This window comes from Perca fluviatilis, chromosome 17, assembly GCF_010015445.1.
Source record: "Perca fluviatilis chromosome 17, GENO_Pfluv_1.0, whole genome shotgun sequence".
NCBI classification, from domain to species: domain Eukaryota; kingdom Metazoa; phylum Chordata; class Actinopteri; order Perciformes; family Percidae; genus Perca; species Perca fluviatilis.
The window spans coordinates 29,035,691-29,053,337 of NC_053128.1; the positions used below are offsets into that span (position 1 = coordinate 29,035,691).

The following is a 17,647-nucleotide window of genomic DNA, read 5'->3' on the forward strand; positions in this document are numbered from 1 at the left end:
GGATGGGAAACATGCAGTAGTGGAAGAAGTATTCAGATCCTTTACTTCAGTAAAAGTACAAATACCACACTGTAAAAATACTCTGTAACAAGTGAAAGTCCTGCATTGAAAATACTACTTAAGTAAAAGTATGTAAGTATCATCAGGAAGTAAAAGTACTCAATGCAGTGAAATCCTCACATTTAAGAAAGTGGAAACGATGTAAACAGTTGTGTCAATCAAGTGTTTAATCATTTCAGCTGGACTTGAAAGTCGATATATTTTTGGGTAGTTTAATTTATAATCGAACATCATGTTTTATAAACTACATGTGTTTTGTGTGCAAATCTGAATTTGTAAAGTAACGCAAGCTGTAACAGATGAATGTAGTGGAGTAAAAAGTACAATATTTCTCTCTGAAATGTAGCGGAGTAGAAGTAGAAAGTGGCATGACTCCAGTTAAGTACAAGTACCTTTAAATGTACTTAAATACAGTTCATGAGTAAATGTACTTGGTTACATTCCACTGCTGGAAACATGTAATACAAACATAGTTTTATAAACAAATAAAAAGGTTTCTGCCTCTCTTAAAATGTTGGTATGATTACCGTTAGTATAACTACATATAAACATTCGTTTAAATATTCAAGACTCTCAGAGGATGAATCCTAACATTTTCGGTGACCCCTGGCCTTTCTATCGACTGCCAATCTGACCAAAATCTCACAGTTTTCCACAACAAAATATTAAAATGTAGTCCAGTGTACTGAACTGCGGATAAGTGGGGTCATCCCCACTTTGGCCACTCACCCACTTCTCTACACATTATATACTTATCATTCCAATATGCATCTTGCACACTACTTTGCACTATTACTTTTTGCACATTACATCCCACTCCATGTGTACTTGTCTTGATATTATGTCTTATTTGTATATTTGTATTTTTGTATCTTATGTTGATATGTGCCTATATGTAGATTGTTGTCTCTATTGTACAGTATGTGTCTATGTTACTATGTGTCTACGTATAGAGAGTTAACACCTACCAAAGTCAAATTCCTTGTGTATGTAAGTATACTTGGCCAATAAATAAATCTTATTCTGATGTATAAGGACGTTCATGCTAACTAGGGTAAAAACCTTCTCCATTTGGACGGTCTCTGAGCTTTTCCTCAAAAGGCCAAAATATCAGACAGGGTTACACTGATATATACGGACAATTATTGATTTATTTATTTAAATTGTAGTAAAAATGTGTATGTTGCATTTAGGTGCGGTATATATGGAAGGTTGTGCTCATTTTAACTCCTGTATATCCATTTTCTTATTGATAGTTGCGTAACACTTCCGAAATAAATAAGCGTAAGGAATATGAAGAAGAAAAAAAAAAAGTGTTTAAAAAAAATCACAAGTATACACTGTTGTAGGCGTAATCATCCCATCAAAATCCATCAAAGCTCAAATTTGTGGCAACATTTCCGACAGTACCTAAAGAGGGCACGACGACGTTTGGGGCAAAAAAAAGTAATACGTCATCTCTCCGCGACACGTCAACACCTCTATGGTCAACACGCATTTTTTTATTTCTTAGCTGAACGCAGTGACAGTCGGCGAATATTGATAATAAAACTTTCCGCAGTGACTCAAAGCTGTTTTTATGGCAGCATTCTGAGAAGTGTAGGTGAAAGTGTTGGTTTGAATCTATTATTTTTTATTTTATTTAGTGTATAATTTGATTTGAACGAAAAGCTGCAGCGGCGCGGAGTCAGCAGCTGCATGTGTCAACATTTTTGGGGGCAGGCTTTAATTCACAGAACCAAACAGTCCCGGCCATTTGTTTAAAGACTAACAGTTCCAGCTTTTAGGCTCTCCTGTGGGTGTCAGGATGAATGAAGAAGGTACGTGGCTTCACGTTTCCCCTTTCCTCTCACATGTCACGTTTAGTAGCATTATACAGCATGTACAGTGCTGAGCATAAGCACACATAGCCTTCACCATACCTAGAGATTAGCATGGTTTTATGTCAGTTAGCCTAATAACTGGTTTGATTTTCATTGAGAGATGATCTTATGGAAAGTACCCCATGCCAATCTCTAGGTATGGTGAAGGTTATGTGATGATGTGGGGGGTATGGTGAAGGGTATGTGATGATGTGGGGGGGGTATGGTGAAGGGTATGTGATGATGTGGGGGTATGGTGAAGGGTATGTGATGATGTGGGGGGCTATTTTAATTCCAAAGGCCAAGGGAACTTTATCAGGATGCATAGTATCCTGGATCCATGAAATAACTGGCCTTTAAAAATAAACCTCTGCCTGTCTCTATGGGAATTTAACATAGGGGTGGACTGACTTATGCCCCCAGTATTGTAAGGAAGAACATTTATTTATTTACGATACATTATTCATTCACAAAGAAAATCGGTGTCCTTAAAGGTTTGATTTTCCCTATTTTTTTTTTTTTTAAATTAAGGCATTAAGATCAATTTCCAAAAGATGTTTTTTTTATTCCTCTTTTTAGTCAACTTTAGCATGGGTGTATTCACTTATGCTGACTGTGTTTCTTCACTGTGTCCCTGGATCAGAACTGGTGGAGTATTTCAGGGCTCAGATGAGGAAAGACCCGGACATGGCCTCTGCTGTGGCCGCTATCCGCACCCTGCTGGAATTCCTCAAGAGAGACAAAGGTGTGTGTTCATTCCCAGCATCATTTTTACCTGTTATGCAGTGGTGGGAGAAATATTTAGATCCTTTACTTCAGTAAAAGTCCTGCATTCAAAACCTTACTGAAGTAATAGTAACGTTATGTATGCTGCAGTAAAATGTTCCCTGTCAGTGTTTATCTCTTCTTCTATCTGATGTTTCTGGATTAATATTCCCGCTGCATTAATGTTTATGTTGCATTTTACTGCTGTAGATGTTTAAGGTTTTGCTCATTTTAACTCCTTGATATACTGTTGGGTAGTTTAATCTACAGCGATATTTCTCTAAAAAGTTTTTAAACTTTTCACGGCATCAGAAAAACAGCCCTGATTTCAGCTTTGTGGCGATGCATTTTCCAGCTGATCCCAGAGGCTTTTTAAAGACTTTCTTTAGCTTGAACCTTGTGTTGTCTTCGGGTCAAATTTGACCCGTTTTCAAAATTTCTATATCAGAAATTTGGGTTTTCTTTTTAACTACCTCATTGTATTTACCCAAAAATAACACGGATGATTCCATACAACGCGGTTCGCAAGTACAACAAAAGATCGGATCTCCACTGTTATTGAATTTTGGGCGTTTTATTCAGTTTTTTAGCATTTGAAAAAAAAAACATTGAAATGTTTTAAACAGTATCGCGACAGAATGTTGACATATAACTGTGATTAACTTTCCTTTAATATTAGTCTAAATAATTCACAATTTCAGCTTTTAACTCATGGATTAGGAATAATTTCCTATAAATGAGGTTTTGACGATGCATACAAAAATAAGTGTAAAACTAGTGGTAATAAATTGGTTTTAGTGGTGTAAAAAAAAAAAGAGACAAAAATTTGTTGATTTTGACACGGGAGGACGACAAGTGCACGGTCGAATAGAAGACAACACAAGGGTTAAGAAGGAGGAGAGTTTCCTCAACGCATAAAGGCAGACTTCATCCTTCAGTTCATCCCAAACATTCAACATCAGCACATCTGGAGATACGTGGTTTTCACTGGACAGGAAGGGGAGGAAAAAGCTGCCATCTGAAAAGTAACTAAAGCTGTCAGACAAATGTAGCGGAGTACAAAGTACAAAATGTACCTCTGAGATGTAGAGGAGTACAAGTGTCCTGTGTTTCTAGTGAACCGCAGCCTGTTTTGAGAAGCTGTCGCTGCCCCTTCAGGTGTGTTACAATAATTTCATTATCAAATAACAGACAGAACCACTGAAGTTATATTAAAGTTAATTGTACTTGAGAACCCCAAGAAGGAGACAGTTACAGTACTCGCAGCATGAGTACAGAAAATGACCAACGAATAAGCTTTCTACAGCAGCTTTTGTAATACAACGTAGAATGTGATTAAAGTCTATAGTCATAATAGCCGATGTCGTCAGTTATCTCAAGCTGGGCATCTCCTCTGCCTGCTCTGCTCTCAGAGACATCCTGTGCCTTTCACAAGGACAGACGATGGCTCCGTGGTGTCTTGTGAGCGTGTAATCATTTATAATGTGGCATTCTATGCAAACAGCTTAAATAACAACAAGAGAGAAAGTATGTAAATCAAAATTTCTCTTAACAAGGTGAAACGATCCTGGGCCTGAGGGAGAGCCTGACGTGGGCCACGGACTGTCTGACGGGAGTGGACTCCTCTGTGGCCGTGTCCTCCGGAGGAGAGCTCTTCCTGCGCTTCATAAGTCTCACATCACTGGAGCATCAGGTGGGTGGCCTGCCTGGGACACGGCCATGCATCGAAAGAAAGAAAGAAAGAAAGAAAGAAAGAAAGAAAGATAGATAGATAGATAGATAGATAGATAGATAGATAGATAGATAGATAGATAGATAGATAGATAGATAGATAGATAGATAGATAGATAGATAGATAGATAGATAGATAGATAGATAGATAGATAGATAGATAGATAGATAGATAGATAGATTGATTGATTGATTACATAATATAATCAACTGCTCAGACTGGCCAGGAGTATTTCAAATGACTCCTCACGTTTTGCACAGAGAATATCAGCTTCTGCCTTCAAACAGACGCTTTAGAGTTCATTCTTTCAATCGCATCAGACTTAAAAACTCTTTCATACATTTCAATTCAATTTTATTTATAGTCTCAAATCATAACAAGAGTTATCTCGAGACACTTTACAGATAGAGCAGGTCTAGACCACACTACAATTTATAAAGTCCCAACAATTCTAGTAATACCCCCAAGAGCAAGCATAGCGCGACGGTGCGACAGTGGCGAGGAGAAACTCCCTTTTAGGAAGAAACCTCGGTAGACCCAGGCTCTTGGAAGGCGGAGTCTGACGGGCCGGTTACATCAATCTATCCTGTTGTTACACCAGCTACATTAAATCCAGCGCAATATTTATTCAGGGTTACAAGTCTCCAAGACCTTGTCTGTGTGTATGTTCATGTCATTTTATACACGTATGCTTTGTCATTTGTGGTAATGGTTTATGTATGTCTTTTGGTGTTATTCATCTTATGTATGTATGTCTGTATGTATGTCTATGTCCTCTGAGCTACCCAGGGATACAAAAAGAATTTCAGCCCTGGCTGACAATAAAGTTGTATCGTATTGTATCGTAACATCACGTTTTGTATTCATTTTATAGGGCACGATATGCTTTTGTCCCGGTTCGCTTCTTTCACGATACATGGGTGGCCAGTCGGTTTGTGTTGCGATTTTCTTTTACTGCGATTCAAGAGGTATTGCGACTTGATAGTATTAGGTATTGCGATTTTCTTTCGGGGGGTTTGCGGCGACGCAGAGGGGTCTGCTCAGAAGCATAAATCAGCCTTGAGAAGTTACTACTGGCTTTGTCCTGACTCTGCTCCACCCAGGCTTCCTCCTATTTGATCAAATGATCAGGTCTCCTCGGTGACAGGCGAACCAATGAGAATATTAATTTGTTTCTGCTTCTAAAATACAGTACAGGCCAAAAGTTTGGACACACCTTCTCATTCAATGTGTTTCTTTATTTTAATGACTATTTACATTGTAGATTCTCACTGAAGGCATCAAAACTATGAATGAACACACATGGAATTATGTACTTAACAAAAAAGTGTGAAATAACTGAAAACATGTCTTATATTTTAGATTCTTCAAAGTAGCCACCCTTTGCTTTTTTTGATAACTCTGCAGCAAACCGCCTGGTGTTCTCTCAATGAGCTTCATGAGGTAGTCACCTGAAATGGTTTTACCTTCACAGGTGTGCTTTGTCAGGGTTAATTAGTGGAATTTTTTCCGTTATTAATAAAAAAAGCAAAGGGTGGCTACTTTGAAGAATCTAAAATATAAGACATGTTTTCAGCTATTTCACACTTTTTTGTTAAGTACATAATTCCATATGTGTTCATTCATAGTTGTGATGCCTTCAGTGAGAATCTACAATGTAAATAGTCATGAAAATAAAAAGGAAACGCATTGAATGAGAAGGTGTGTCCAAACGTTTGGCCTGTACTGTATGTGATTTAAATATGTGAGAAAAACTCTTAACTTATGTTAACTCTGTCTGTCAGGATCTGTCTCGCTGTAAGAAGGTGATGGAGGAGAGAGGAGAACTGTTCCTAGAGAAGATCTCGATGTCCAGGACCAAAGTCGCAAAGCTCTGTCACACCTTCATCAAAGACGGCGCTGTAAGTATTTGTTTTACACGATGTATGCTGTTGGTTCAGTTTTAGGAATTCAGAACGTGTCGTGGAATCAAGAGAAAGACACACGCTGAGTAGAACAATCACAAGTATTAATCCACATACAAGTATGAGTGTATAAAGAAGTAGTCCCTCAGAGGAACTAGAGTATCTAAGTTCAGTTTGTTTTGCAGTTGATTTCAGGAGTTAATGGTTGAGGTAATGAACCACCCAGGCCTCTCAGGTCGTCTGTGTCACGTCTGCTTTCTGTCCCCAGAGTCAGAACTACACACAGAGGCAGCGTTCATTTTTTATGCAACAAACTCCCAGAAAACTGCAGGTCCGCTGCAATCGGTTTATAAAAAAAAAAATCAAGGCTGAAGACTTATTATTATCGGAGTGTCTATTTGCACCCCCGGTACGAATAGCCTCGGCCACACAGCTGAGCTATTCACACCCTGTGACGTAACAACAAAAAAACGTTGCTCGCGTGCACCAAAATCATGGCGGACGTTCATCTTCCATGACCGCAAAAACTGGCGTATTAGGGAAGTTTTGTCTCAAAAGTTTATAACAATTGCGGAAGAAAAAAAAAAGCGGAAAATGGATATTACAGTTGCGCTGTCTTCAGTGAAAGCATACAACCGTTAGTTTGTTAGTAAGTACCATAGTACCTATTTTTTGTATACAGTATGGTTACCTAGCAACCGAGCAAGACACCAAGTGGTAAGCAGTTGAGTCACTTCCAGTAAGAGCTGCTAGGTTAGTGGTTAGAAAGTTGAGCTTTGGTCTGGGAGTCCGGAGTTCAACCCCTGGTGATGCGATCTTGTTTTTTTCATTTTGGATGAGATAATTTGCGTGCAATTGCGCAAGTCAGGGCCTTATATATATGTCAATGGTCAGGGCCCGCGAACGCGAATTATTTTTTGCAGGGTGGTAGGGGAAGACTCATGAATATGCCTGCTCTGGTTGGGTTGGTTAGGTTTAGGGAAGAGGAGTGGGATTGGTTATGGTTAGGGTAAAAATGTCAGGGCGATAATATTCCAAAAAGGTGTAATATATGAGTAGTATGGATAACTGTGTGTAAATGTAGGCCAAGGTACTGTAAATGCACAGGGGTGCAAATAGCATACATTGATATTTGTACCAGACGGGGTATTAATAGAACACGTTGCTGTGTGCACCGGCGGGGTACGAATAGCATTCATTTCTAATTGCACCAGGGTACGAATAGCATACACTGCTAATTGTACCAAGGGTGCAAATAGCCTCACCCTATTATTATTATTAATTTCTTACACCACACTAACTTTTCTTCTTGTATTATATACCCATCTTATCAGATTTTAGCGGTTTGTTTTATATTCTCTTTAACAAATGTTTTTAATTATTTTTAATTGCTCTTTAATGTTTAATGTAAAGCACTTTGAATTGCCTTGTTGCTGAAATGTGCTATATAAATAAAGCTGCCTTGGCTCGACTAGTGAACAGCTCGTTAGTGGGAAAAAAAGAACTAAGAATGTCACTGCCAACTACTGCTTCACTGTAATAGTTGTGCACATCACAACCAAGAGCTTGAACTTGTACTATGAGCAGGTCTAAAACTTGACTGTTGTGACTGAAGGTCCTTGTTAACGTCCGGAAAGAGTCTGGCTACTCCACACAGTATTCGGGGATGGGAGGAAAACGTGCTCTGGTTTATTGGCATTTCTTAAAACCAATCACAATCGTCTTGGGTGGTGCTAAGCGCTGGGAAAAAGCCGCGGTGCCTCTGCAAAATAGCCTCTGGAAGGAACTTGTTTTGGTGGAACATGTGTATGTTCAAAAGTAGTTTTAGTCGTGCAACAGAAAACTCAGATTGGACAGATAGTCTAGCTAGCTGTCTGGATTTACCCTGCAGAGATCTGAGGAGCAATTAACCAGAGTCCTCACAAATCCACCGGAGGTTAGAACGCCAACACAAAGGAAGTCCAAGGCGACAGCTATCCGGCCTAAATGAGTGAAATCCGGCGGATTTTCCGGCGGCAACGCAGCAATCCCGGAAGTGGACAGTCAATGATTTAGACTAGGATTTTAGCCACTACAGCTTAGATATATGCAGACATACAGCACGCTGTTTGTACACACATTAAGGAATCCCCCCTCCCTGCCTGACATCTTTAAAATGTTCCCCTCCCAGAAAATCCTGACTCATTCGTACTCCAGAGTCGTCCTCCGGGTTCTGGAAAAAGCTGCAGCTGAGAAGAAACGCTTCTCTGTCTATGTGACGGAGTCGCAGCCTGACTCAGCCGGGTGAGTGAATAGCGTCCGTAAAGTTAGTTTTATTCTGAGGGGGTAGGACACACAGAATCATTGAATCTAATTTTATTTCTTTCTTCATTCAGGCGACAGATGGCAGACGCCCTGAGAAAGCTCAATGTTCCAGTAACCGTAGTTCTGGATGCAGCTGTCGGGTAAAAACAGTTATTATTGAGTTTAAAGGAACACGCCAAGAAAGTGTGTTATACGTTGTCAACATAAACTTATTTGTCATTTTCCACAGGTACGTCTTGGAGAAAGTCGACCTAGTTATTGTTGGTGCAGAGGGAGTCGTTGAGAGCGGAGGGATCATCAACAAGGCGAGTGGCCGTGTTACAAACAAGTTTGTGTAATAAAAGAAGACTTAGTTACTTCCCAGTGCTGCTTGTGATACAGAGACCTAAACGTTTGACCTTTTGCTGATGCAGATTGGCACTTATCAGACGGCCGTGTGCTCTAAAGCTCACAACAAGCCCTTCTACGTGGTGGCAGAGAGTTTCAAATTTGTCCGCCTCTATCCGCTCAACCAACAGGACGTGCCCGATAAATTCAAGGTATGGTGGCAAAGAAAATCCCATCTAGACTTATTTTGTGTTCTATGTCTTTTTACAAGCCGTCTTCTCGCCCCCACAGTACAAAGCTGATACCCTGAAGACTGTAAAGAACCTGTCGGAAGAGCATCCGATGATCGATTACACCCCCCCCTCCCTCATCACCCTCCTCTTCACCGACCTGGGAGTCCTCACCCCGTCTGCTGTCAGCGACGAACTCATCAAGCTTTATTTATAACTCAAAGTCCTCCAATAAAATCCATTTATCAAAAGGTAAACAAAGGTCAAATGTTTAATTAAATTCTGCTTTCTACGAGTTGAATACATACAGCCGATCACACATCCTCATCCCCTGAGCCGTCGAGCGATGGTTCTTCCGTTTTGTGTTTGGACTTCGTTCCACTTGTTATCTGTTTCTCAAAGTCCTCCTCGCTGATTTGCCCTTTCTTTAGTTTCTTGAGGATGCGTGTGTCATTTAAAAGCTCCGTCATGTCTTCGTCGTCCACGTCAGAGCCCTGCAGACACGGAAGAGTAATAAATACAATAAAATAAATCCAGCCCTCGGATGGTTCTTATCAAAATATTTGAAATAAAAATACTTAATCGGTCGTCTTGGTCTTAGTTGACTAAGATTAGTCGTTTTTTGGGCTTATATTAATGCTGAATGACTTATCCAAGAAAGTTATGAGTGCATCTCTGGTAAACACAAGATTTAAAGTGGGGCTGTTGCATGATTATCTGTAGAGAAACTCAGTTCTACAGATCTGTCAATTAAATAGCGTTTAAGCCCTAGAAAATACCTCATTGTGCTTCCTCTTGGCCGACCTCTTTTTCTTGCGTTCCTTCCTGGTCTTCTGTTTCGACCAGGCCTTATTCTTGATGAAGTTCTTTTTTGGAAAGGGGGTGTCGTCTTTCTCTCTCAGCTCAGCGAGCATCTTCTGCCTCTGCTTCTCCCTGTGCTTGTCCTTGTAGCGGATGGTCTCGGTGTCTACTGTCGTCGCGGGGAAATCTGGAAAATGTTTCCCCCTCAGCTCGGGCATCTTCGGCAGGCGGAGGAGGGCGAAGCCGCGGGCTAAGGCGGCAAAGTCCACATCTAGACAAAGAAATGCAGCACAAAGGGTTACATTTGTACTTTAGGCATACTGCAGAATTGGATCTAAGATGGAAAAGTGGCAGTTTTCACCTTTGATCCTGAAGATGAGACTGCATTCATGTTTGGCGTAGGCCTGGACAAACGACACAAAGGCTCTCATGCCTCTGTCGAACATGGCTCGGTCGGCCAGGGCCATGGCCTTCACTTTGGGCAGCACATCCACAACATCGCCTGTGAGGAGCATCTTCTGCAGCGGGCACTGAGGAAATGACAAAAGCCAAATATCTTATGTGTCCACTTCAAATGATCTTAAAACATATGTGGCTAACATTCCCCTGTCTTTATAGTACTCATACTGTATGTATATGGACCTAAATGGGGGTAGAGCAGGAGTAAAAAGTGAAGGAAAATAACTCACTTTCTGGTTTATGGACAAAAATTTGACATAGGACTCCTCCATTGGCAGCAGGAAGACGAGGGCATTGCCCTGATTGCCGATACGTGCTGTACGTCCACATCGATGTACAAACGCACTGGGGTGGACGAGACAAAAAGGAAAATACAGCTGAGCATTTGTAAATTTATAATCTTAAAATTAAAAATCAGTCCGCTGCTGAAAATAGTCCCAAACAAATGCACCATTTCCTCCAGTTTAAGAAAATGCCGATTAAAAACCACAGTACCCAGCTGTTAGGAAATGACTGAGCCTCTAAAAACATAAGCTATATATTTGCATAGATATTTGTGACCTATTTTAAATACATTGATGAAATGATGGCAGTTTTATCATGACAAAAACAGTAATATAGTAACATAATTTGACTCAATCGTGAAGGTTTTAGAGATTCAACGCCGCTCACTCACCTGGCACTGCTGGGAGGATCATACTGCAGCACCCAGTTAACATCAGGGATATCGATACCTCTGGCCATCACATCCGTACACACCAAGATGCCACTGCAACAAAAACCACAAACAAAAAAATTATATATAAGTCAAAGTGCCGATTACACACAACCAGATATATTTTTTTCCAGTACACACAGTTTCACCTTTTCAGGGCTCGAAAGTCTGCAAAGATCTTGTTGCGTTTGTTCTTCATCTTGCCGTGGATGCAGTGGACCGTGACCTTCTTGACCAGAGTCTCCAGAGCTCGCCCGTAGTACTCCACGCACGCACACGTACTGATGGGGAGACAACAACAAGTCCTCTCAGTCAGTGACTGCAGACCCGACAAAAAAAAAACTAACTTCAAGGCAAGTATCAGCATAATGCAGACACTGTACTGATTAAACCAGATGTTATCCCCAAACTAATTCAAGATTTACAAAAAGGAAGATGAATTATGACCAAAAAAGTCATAAAAAGGCCTTTAATAAATAAATAGTCATAATTCTTCTTCCTTTTTTATGAATTGTATTCCCTTCCATGAGCACCGGTGGTTAAAAGGATACCAGAAGCGCTCTTGGCACTTCTTTCCAATTAAAGATTTGTTCCAAATGTCTGCCTGGTTGGTCTTTGTTTTTTTTTTGGGGCATTTTTAGGCCTTTATTGACAGGACAGCTGAAGAAATGAAAGGGGAGAGAGAGGGGGGAATGACATGCAGCAAAGAGTCGAACCCGGGCCCGCTGCGTCGAGGAGTCAACCTCTATCACAGCTCACAGCTGATTTATTTGCCTGAACGATTAACGATCTAGCTGTTGACAACTGATTGGATTTCATTGTCTGATTTCCCCTCAAAGCTACTCTCAAAAGTTCTGTTATAAACTGTTGTGAGCGTGTTTTAAAGTAGTAGTAGTAGTAGTAGTAGTAGTAGTAGTATTTCACATGTGGCTAACACTGCAGGCAAACCTTAACTTCGCTGCAAAACAGACACCATATTGTCTGCATCTTCCAGCCATCTTACTTTCCGTTCATAGTAAAATTATACGAAGGTAATGCCGACATTGGCTTTTTGTGAACAGTTTTAAGGACCCGGTCATCTTGTTTGTATTAACTTTATTGGACAAAGCCAATTGGGGGTTTACGTTACAGTATGTTTTGGCCATGCTGAAAGGCCGATTAAACCGTGCACGTATTAACAGCTGCCCATCTTGACATACCTGAAGAAGACCAAATTCTTCTCGTGCTTGTGTTGCCTTAGAAACGCCACCAGGTTGTTGAACTTGTCTTCTGATCTACATATCTGAAATGACAACATAAGCATCTTTGTGTGAGTACATTTTCATTTTGGCTCTGATTGATGTGAAAGCGTTTGCGTGGGACTCACGGTGTAGTAGTTGGAGAGTCTGGAGGGCGTTTTCTGGCTGGCGGTGGCTGCCACGCCCTTCTCTTTGACAGCGATGCGTACTGGGTTCCTGAGGCCGGCCCTCACCAGCTTCTCCAGCTCCTGAGTCTGAGTGGCCGAAAACAAGCCGGTGCGCCTCTGCTTAGGCAGGTAGCCTAAAATGGTATTCAGACTGGACACGGAAACACACGAGCTCTGTTAGCGGCACAAAGACCTAACGACAAAAAGCTCTGTTTCTGGAAGTGTTCTAGGACTCATTTCTCCTCCCATGAGTACAACAAACGTTTTATTCAGCACCTGGTCTCGAAACCCATGTCCAGGAGCCTGTCGGCCTCATCGAGAACCAGCACATCCAGACTCCTGACGGAGCCGGCCAGGTCCAGACCGTCTGCCTTCCTCCTGAACATATCCTCCAGGCGGCCCGGTGTCGCAATCACAATGTTGGCGCTGAAACACACACGGACAAAATGTAATAGAGCTGCAAAGATGAATAGATTAGTTGTGAACTATTCAATTAATCGCTATTGATTTGAGTAATTCTGTGAGAAAAAAAGAAAGTAAAAATTCAGATTCCAGCTTCTTAAATGTGTATCTTTTCTTGTTTCGTCTCTCCTCTGTGACAGTAGAATATCTTTGAGTTGAGGACGTCGTCTTGGGCTTTGGGAAACACTGATCCACATTTTATACCATTTTCTGACATTTTATAGACCAAACAACTAATCCATCAATCCAGAAAATAATCAACAATGAAAATAATCGTTAGTTGCAGCCCAGTGGTGATAGATGGATGGATAGATAGATCTTTATTGTCCGTAGACAGACATTTGTCTTGCAATACAAGCTCCAACAATTACAACAACAACCTAAAGACAAAACAGTTAAAACATATAGGCATCAAAAAATAAAAACAAATAGATAAATAATTAATATGAGGGGGGTGGCTGCCCTGCAAGAGTGGTCTTAAATAGCCATAAATATATAGATGAAAGGGGGGGGGGAACTATCACTTCTTTGCCCTCCCGTGTTGATGCTGACCATGTTATTGCAACGTCCCCGAGTTCTAGTCCGGTTGGGCCTTTGTTGCATGTCATGGTCTCTAATGTTTGCTATCTTATAAAAGGTATATTTTTAAAAAGGAAATTTTTTTATGGCAGTGGTTGGACATTTTTGGGAAGCATGCTTGTAGCAGAAAGGGGGTAGAGAACAGCTCTTTTGAAACTAACAGGAAGAGAAGGTGGGGTGATAAATCAGACACACCTGTGAGCCAGGGGAAGGGAAAAAACTAACAAAAGCAGCATGGAGGAGAACAGAAAGAGGAGTGAGAGGAGAGGTTAAAGGAGGAGAAAACTACAAGTTTAAATCCAGTTTCTGGAACTCGTCGATCAAAGAAAGAAAAACAGTGATGTGTATAGTGGTAAGAAGATTGCCAGTTGTTCCCGAGAACGAGCTGGATTCCCTCAAATTCTCTGAGCAACAGCGGGCTGCTGGAAGTGTCTGGATCTCTGCAACGAGTTTGGATGAATCTGGTTCAGCTACCTGTTTGACCTGCTCTGATGAAGCGGTGGACTTCCTGGTCTGTGTTGGAGCTACAACAGTTAAGATAAGTCTCCCCTCCTACAACTCTCCAGGCTTCTCCTGCCTCAGATTAATGTGCTAAACAGACTTGGATGGATTTGGCATCCAAGTCTGTTTAGCACTGCCTTTTACCTGGCTCATTGCCTCCTTGCACGGTAGAGTTTATTTAACTAGGGCACGTTTGATTTTTGCATCTGAACTCTGAGTATCTGTTGATTTAATAGACATTTTGGGAGTGAGAAACTTTTCTGTACACTTGTAGCTATCCAGGTTATTTATCTCAATCATTTGAAAGTGACAAATTTAGGATTATTGCCACACTCTTACTTTGAATATTTGGGATAAACATACACTACACATTACCCTTGCTTGCCAAGAGTTAAGATAAGAAGATTGACGTCACTTTAGCCAGCCGCTGGTTAGTTTAGCATTTTGACTGGAAACAGCTAGCCTGGCTAAATGAGTAAGCCTACAACAAACTCTAAAGCTCCCTAATTAACACATTATATCTGGTACATACCCCTGATCCTTGAACTTCTCCACATCATCTATTGGGTTGGTGCCACCAATCAGCAAAATCTGCCTAGAAAACAAACACAGAAAGCATTTTTTGGGGCATTTTTAGGCCTTTATTGACAGGACAGCTGAAGAAATGAAAGGGGAGAGAGATTGGGGGGGGGGAGAATGACATGCAGCAAAGGGCCGCAGGTCAGAGTCAAACCCAGGCCCGCTGCGTCGAGGAGTAAACCTCTATATATGGGCGCCCGCTCTACCAACTGAGCTATCCGGGCGCCCAACACCAAGCATTTTAATATTATAAAATGAATTCACAACACAAAAGATCAACGTGACTGACACAAAATGGGAGGGGGCTGTTTTTTCAGCACAAATGGAGAAAAGGTTTCTGTGATGTCATTTCCAGTGACTGTGTAAAGTAATGTTGGCAACACTATACCGAAGTTTTCATCAGTCATTGAAATTAGGAGTTTGAGTTAAAAGGATAGTTAAGACTTTTTGAAGTGGGGTTGTATGAGGTACTTGTCCATAGTCTTTGTTTTACCTACAGGTCCTTTACGACGGGGAACTGAAGCGAATAGAGTATTTTCAGCGCTTTACCTTGCTGAAGCAGTTATCTCTGCTCTCTTCAAATCCTCCAGACTCCTTTTGACAAAAACAGTGATTTTACCTCACAGAACACGCTGTAGAATGACCTTTTTGTCAAAGGAGTCTGGAGGCTTTGAAGAGAGCAGAGATAAAGGGCGTCGTAAAGGGCTGTCTGACAGCAAGGTGAAGCGCTGAAATATTATAAATATAGAGTACACTTAAACTGATAGACGTTTTTAGGTGTCTAAAATGTGTTTAGCTGCTGCCCCCCCCCGTCCACAGCAGGACATTGGCTTATCTTCCGTGTCGGTACTCCTGCCTGCTTCTCCAAACTGTTGTCGTGCTGACCGCCATCTACTGTAGCTAACATGCTGACTACGTAGAAGTAGCTCATACAACCACACTTCAAAACATCTGAACTGTCCCTTTTTTTTTTTTTAAAGGGTATATTCGGTTGTTTTTTCTTCAACCTGGACCCCATTTCCTCATGCATTGGTTTTAACAGACTGATGTGACCAAAAATCTTTGAAACTGGTCCAGTATTGACCGAGAACGCAATGATGGGCTAAAATGATTTCAACAATATGGAGAAAAAAACAAAACAAGGAAATTGCCCTTTAACTACTATTCAAAATGTCAAGGATGAACTTTTACAATCAGTTTGTTTTTGTTGTTTTGTCTTTTTGGATCTATACTCAGGTCTTTTTCAGTGACTTACGTAAATTGTGGAAATTTCTGAATGAAGTGCTCCATCACTTCGCTGATCTGAAGAGCCAGTTCTCTCGTGGGCGTGACCACCAGGGCACCAACCTGCAGAAAGACCAGATCTAAAGCTTCACCAGACGATCAACATCCACCACTTGTTTGACAGCATCACGCAGCATCCGAAAGATTTGAAAGCTCTGCAGTGGCTCCAGGTAGAAGGTAAATGTACAGCTTGGCTTCTCACCTGCATCTTCTTCAGCTTTTCTTCTCTCTTCAGGAGCAGCTCTACAATAGGAATAACAAAAGCGAGCGTCTTTCCGCTCCCAGTCACCTACAATGACACGACAATCGGTGAGCTGCACAGGAAATGCTAAAGAAAAAAGCTCCAGATGTCTTGGAAACATTTTGCAAAAAGGTAACCAAAAGATAAATGTTAATAATTTGCTAGTTCTAAATTATTTAGAATATATTTGGGTTTTGCACTGTTGGTTGAATAAAACAATCTCACATTGGGCTGTGGGAAATCTTAACAGCCATTTCTGTACTTTTATTTTGTGTTGTCATTTTATAGTCAATATTATGCATCAAGAAAATAATTGTTGGATTAATCGATAACGAAAATGATTAGCTGTAGTGCTGGCTAAAATACCAGTCATGCTGTGGAGCTGTACAAAACGTTTCCTAAATTCTATGCATTGATTGGTTTGATATCAGAAGATAGATCATTCTTGTATATAGATCAATCCTAGTATATAGATCATTATTGTATATAGATAATTCTTGTTTATAGATCCATCCTAACTCCTTAATCACTATATTAGCATTGGAAACAGTTTTAAACAGGACTCTATTTGCTCTGTCTTGACAAGATCTAGTCTTGGACTTGATTTAAGTTGGTCTCATATCTATAGATCATTAATACATGATTTATTAGCCATAAGTGATAGCTCATAAACTTTTCATATTAAAGTGGTACCAGCCTGTCTGATAGGTTGAACTATTTATAATTATAATTGATGCATTGTGTTCATCACTTTAATGTTGCAGCTGTTAAACGTGATGCTAACTCGTTAATTGTTATTCTGCTGGATAGTTTAATCTTTAATAATACATCAATATTTACTGATTTTATATTAATAATCTGACATCTACAAAGTAACGTTGAGTAAAAAGTACAATATTGGCATCCAAATTTTAAAGTGGCATACAATAAAACTACTCAATTGAAGTACAAGTGCTTAAAAATTGTACTTAAGTACAGTAACGTTACTTAAATGTACTTTAGTTATACTTACCGCCTCAGCAGCCACATCTTTGTTACTCATGAACAGCGGAATACATGCAGCCTAGAAACAAACAACCACAGTACATCATTTCATGTGTTTACTTCAGTCAGAGTGGCGTTACAGAGCCAGGGCTAACGTGCTCGTGTTTACCTGTACAGGTGTCATGTGCGTGAACTTCAGTTCGTCGAGCGTTTGTAAAATTGCGTCGTTGAGTTTAACAGGTAAACTGTCCCACATCCCTTCTGTCGTGTTATCCATGTTGGTAGTGTGACATTAAGTACAGTTTTACGCTAAAGTTGTTAGCCACCGCTGCGCTGACTGTCCACGCTGCTCTTGTTTCCGGGTGCGCTGATGTTTACGAGCCGGTCGGAACTGAAGCGCTGTCATGAGTATCGTTCCGCCTCCAAAGATTTTAATTTTTCGTTTTTTTTTGT

The 17,647-nt window shown here is 40.6% G+C and overlaps 2 protein-coding genes across 2 annotated transcripts; one reads left to right on the forward strand and one right to left on the reverse strand.

Moving 5' to 3' along the window:
* The first annotated feature begins 1,378 nt into the window (after window positions 1-1,378).
* Window positions 1,379-9,441, forward strand: eif2b1 (eukaryotic translation initiation factor 2B, subunit 1 alpha). Its single transcript, XM_039780303.1, has 9 exons — window positions 1,379-1,880; window positions 2,566-2,667; window positions 4,244-4,380; window positions 6,204-6,320; window positions 8,494-8,606; window positions 8,699-8,767; window positions 8,857-8,932; window positions 9,041-9,166; window positions 9,246-9,441. Exons 1-9 carry the CDS (start codon window positions 1,868-1,870, stop codon window positions 9,399-9,401), a joined length of 909 nt encoding a protein of 302 aa, XP_039636237.1. The 5' UTR covers window positions 1,379-1,867; the 3' UTR covers window positions 9,402-9,441.
* ddx55 (DEAD (Asp-Glu-Ala-Asp) box polypeptide 55) lies at window positions 9,368-17,573 on the reverse strand. The gene is made up of 14 exons (XM_039780302.1): window positions 17,364-17,573; window positions 17,223-17,273; window positions 16,172-16,258; window positions 15,941-16,032; window positions 14,639-14,701; window positions 12,841-12,990; window positions 12,526-12,715; window positions 12,359-12,441; window positions 11,309-11,440; window positions 11,121-11,213; window positions 10,675-10,789; window positions 10,347-10,515; window positions 9,964-10,256; window positions 9,368-9,678 (listed from the first exon to the last, which is right to left on the reverse strand). The coding sequence occupies exons 1-14, from the start codon at window positions 17,469-17,471 to the stop codon at window positions 9,499-9,501; spliced, it is 1,806 nt and encodes a 601-aa protein (XP_039636236.1). The 5' UTR covers window positions 17,472-17,573; the 3' UTR covers window positions 9,368-9,498.
* Window positions 17,574-17,647: the final 74 nt, after the last annotated feature.

Excerpts from the sequence above, each read along its gene's own strand:
- eif2b1 (XM_039780303.1), top strand. Across the intron at positions 8,933-9,040 it reads GCGGAGGGATCATCAACAAG|ATTGGCACTTATCAGACGGC; the intron begins GCGAGTGGCCGT and ends TTGCTGATGCAG. Across the intron at positions 9,167-9,245 it reads ACGTGCCCGATAAATTCAAG|TACAAAGCTGATACCCTGAA; the intron begins GTATGGTGGCAA and ends TCGCCCCCACAG.
- ddx55 (XM_039780302.1), bottom strand. The coding sequence starts at position 17,471 with ATGGATAACACGACAGAAGGGATGTGGGACAGTTTACCTGTTAAACTC. Across the intron at positions 17,274-17,363 it reads CGCACATGACACCTGTACAG|GCTGCATGTATTCCGCTGTT; the intron begins GTAAACACGAGC and ends GTTTGTTTCTAG. Across the intron at positions 11,441-12,358 it reads AAGAATTTGGTCTTCTTCAG|TACGTGTGCGTGCGTGGAGT; the intron begins GTATGTCAAGAT and ends TCTCCCCATCAG.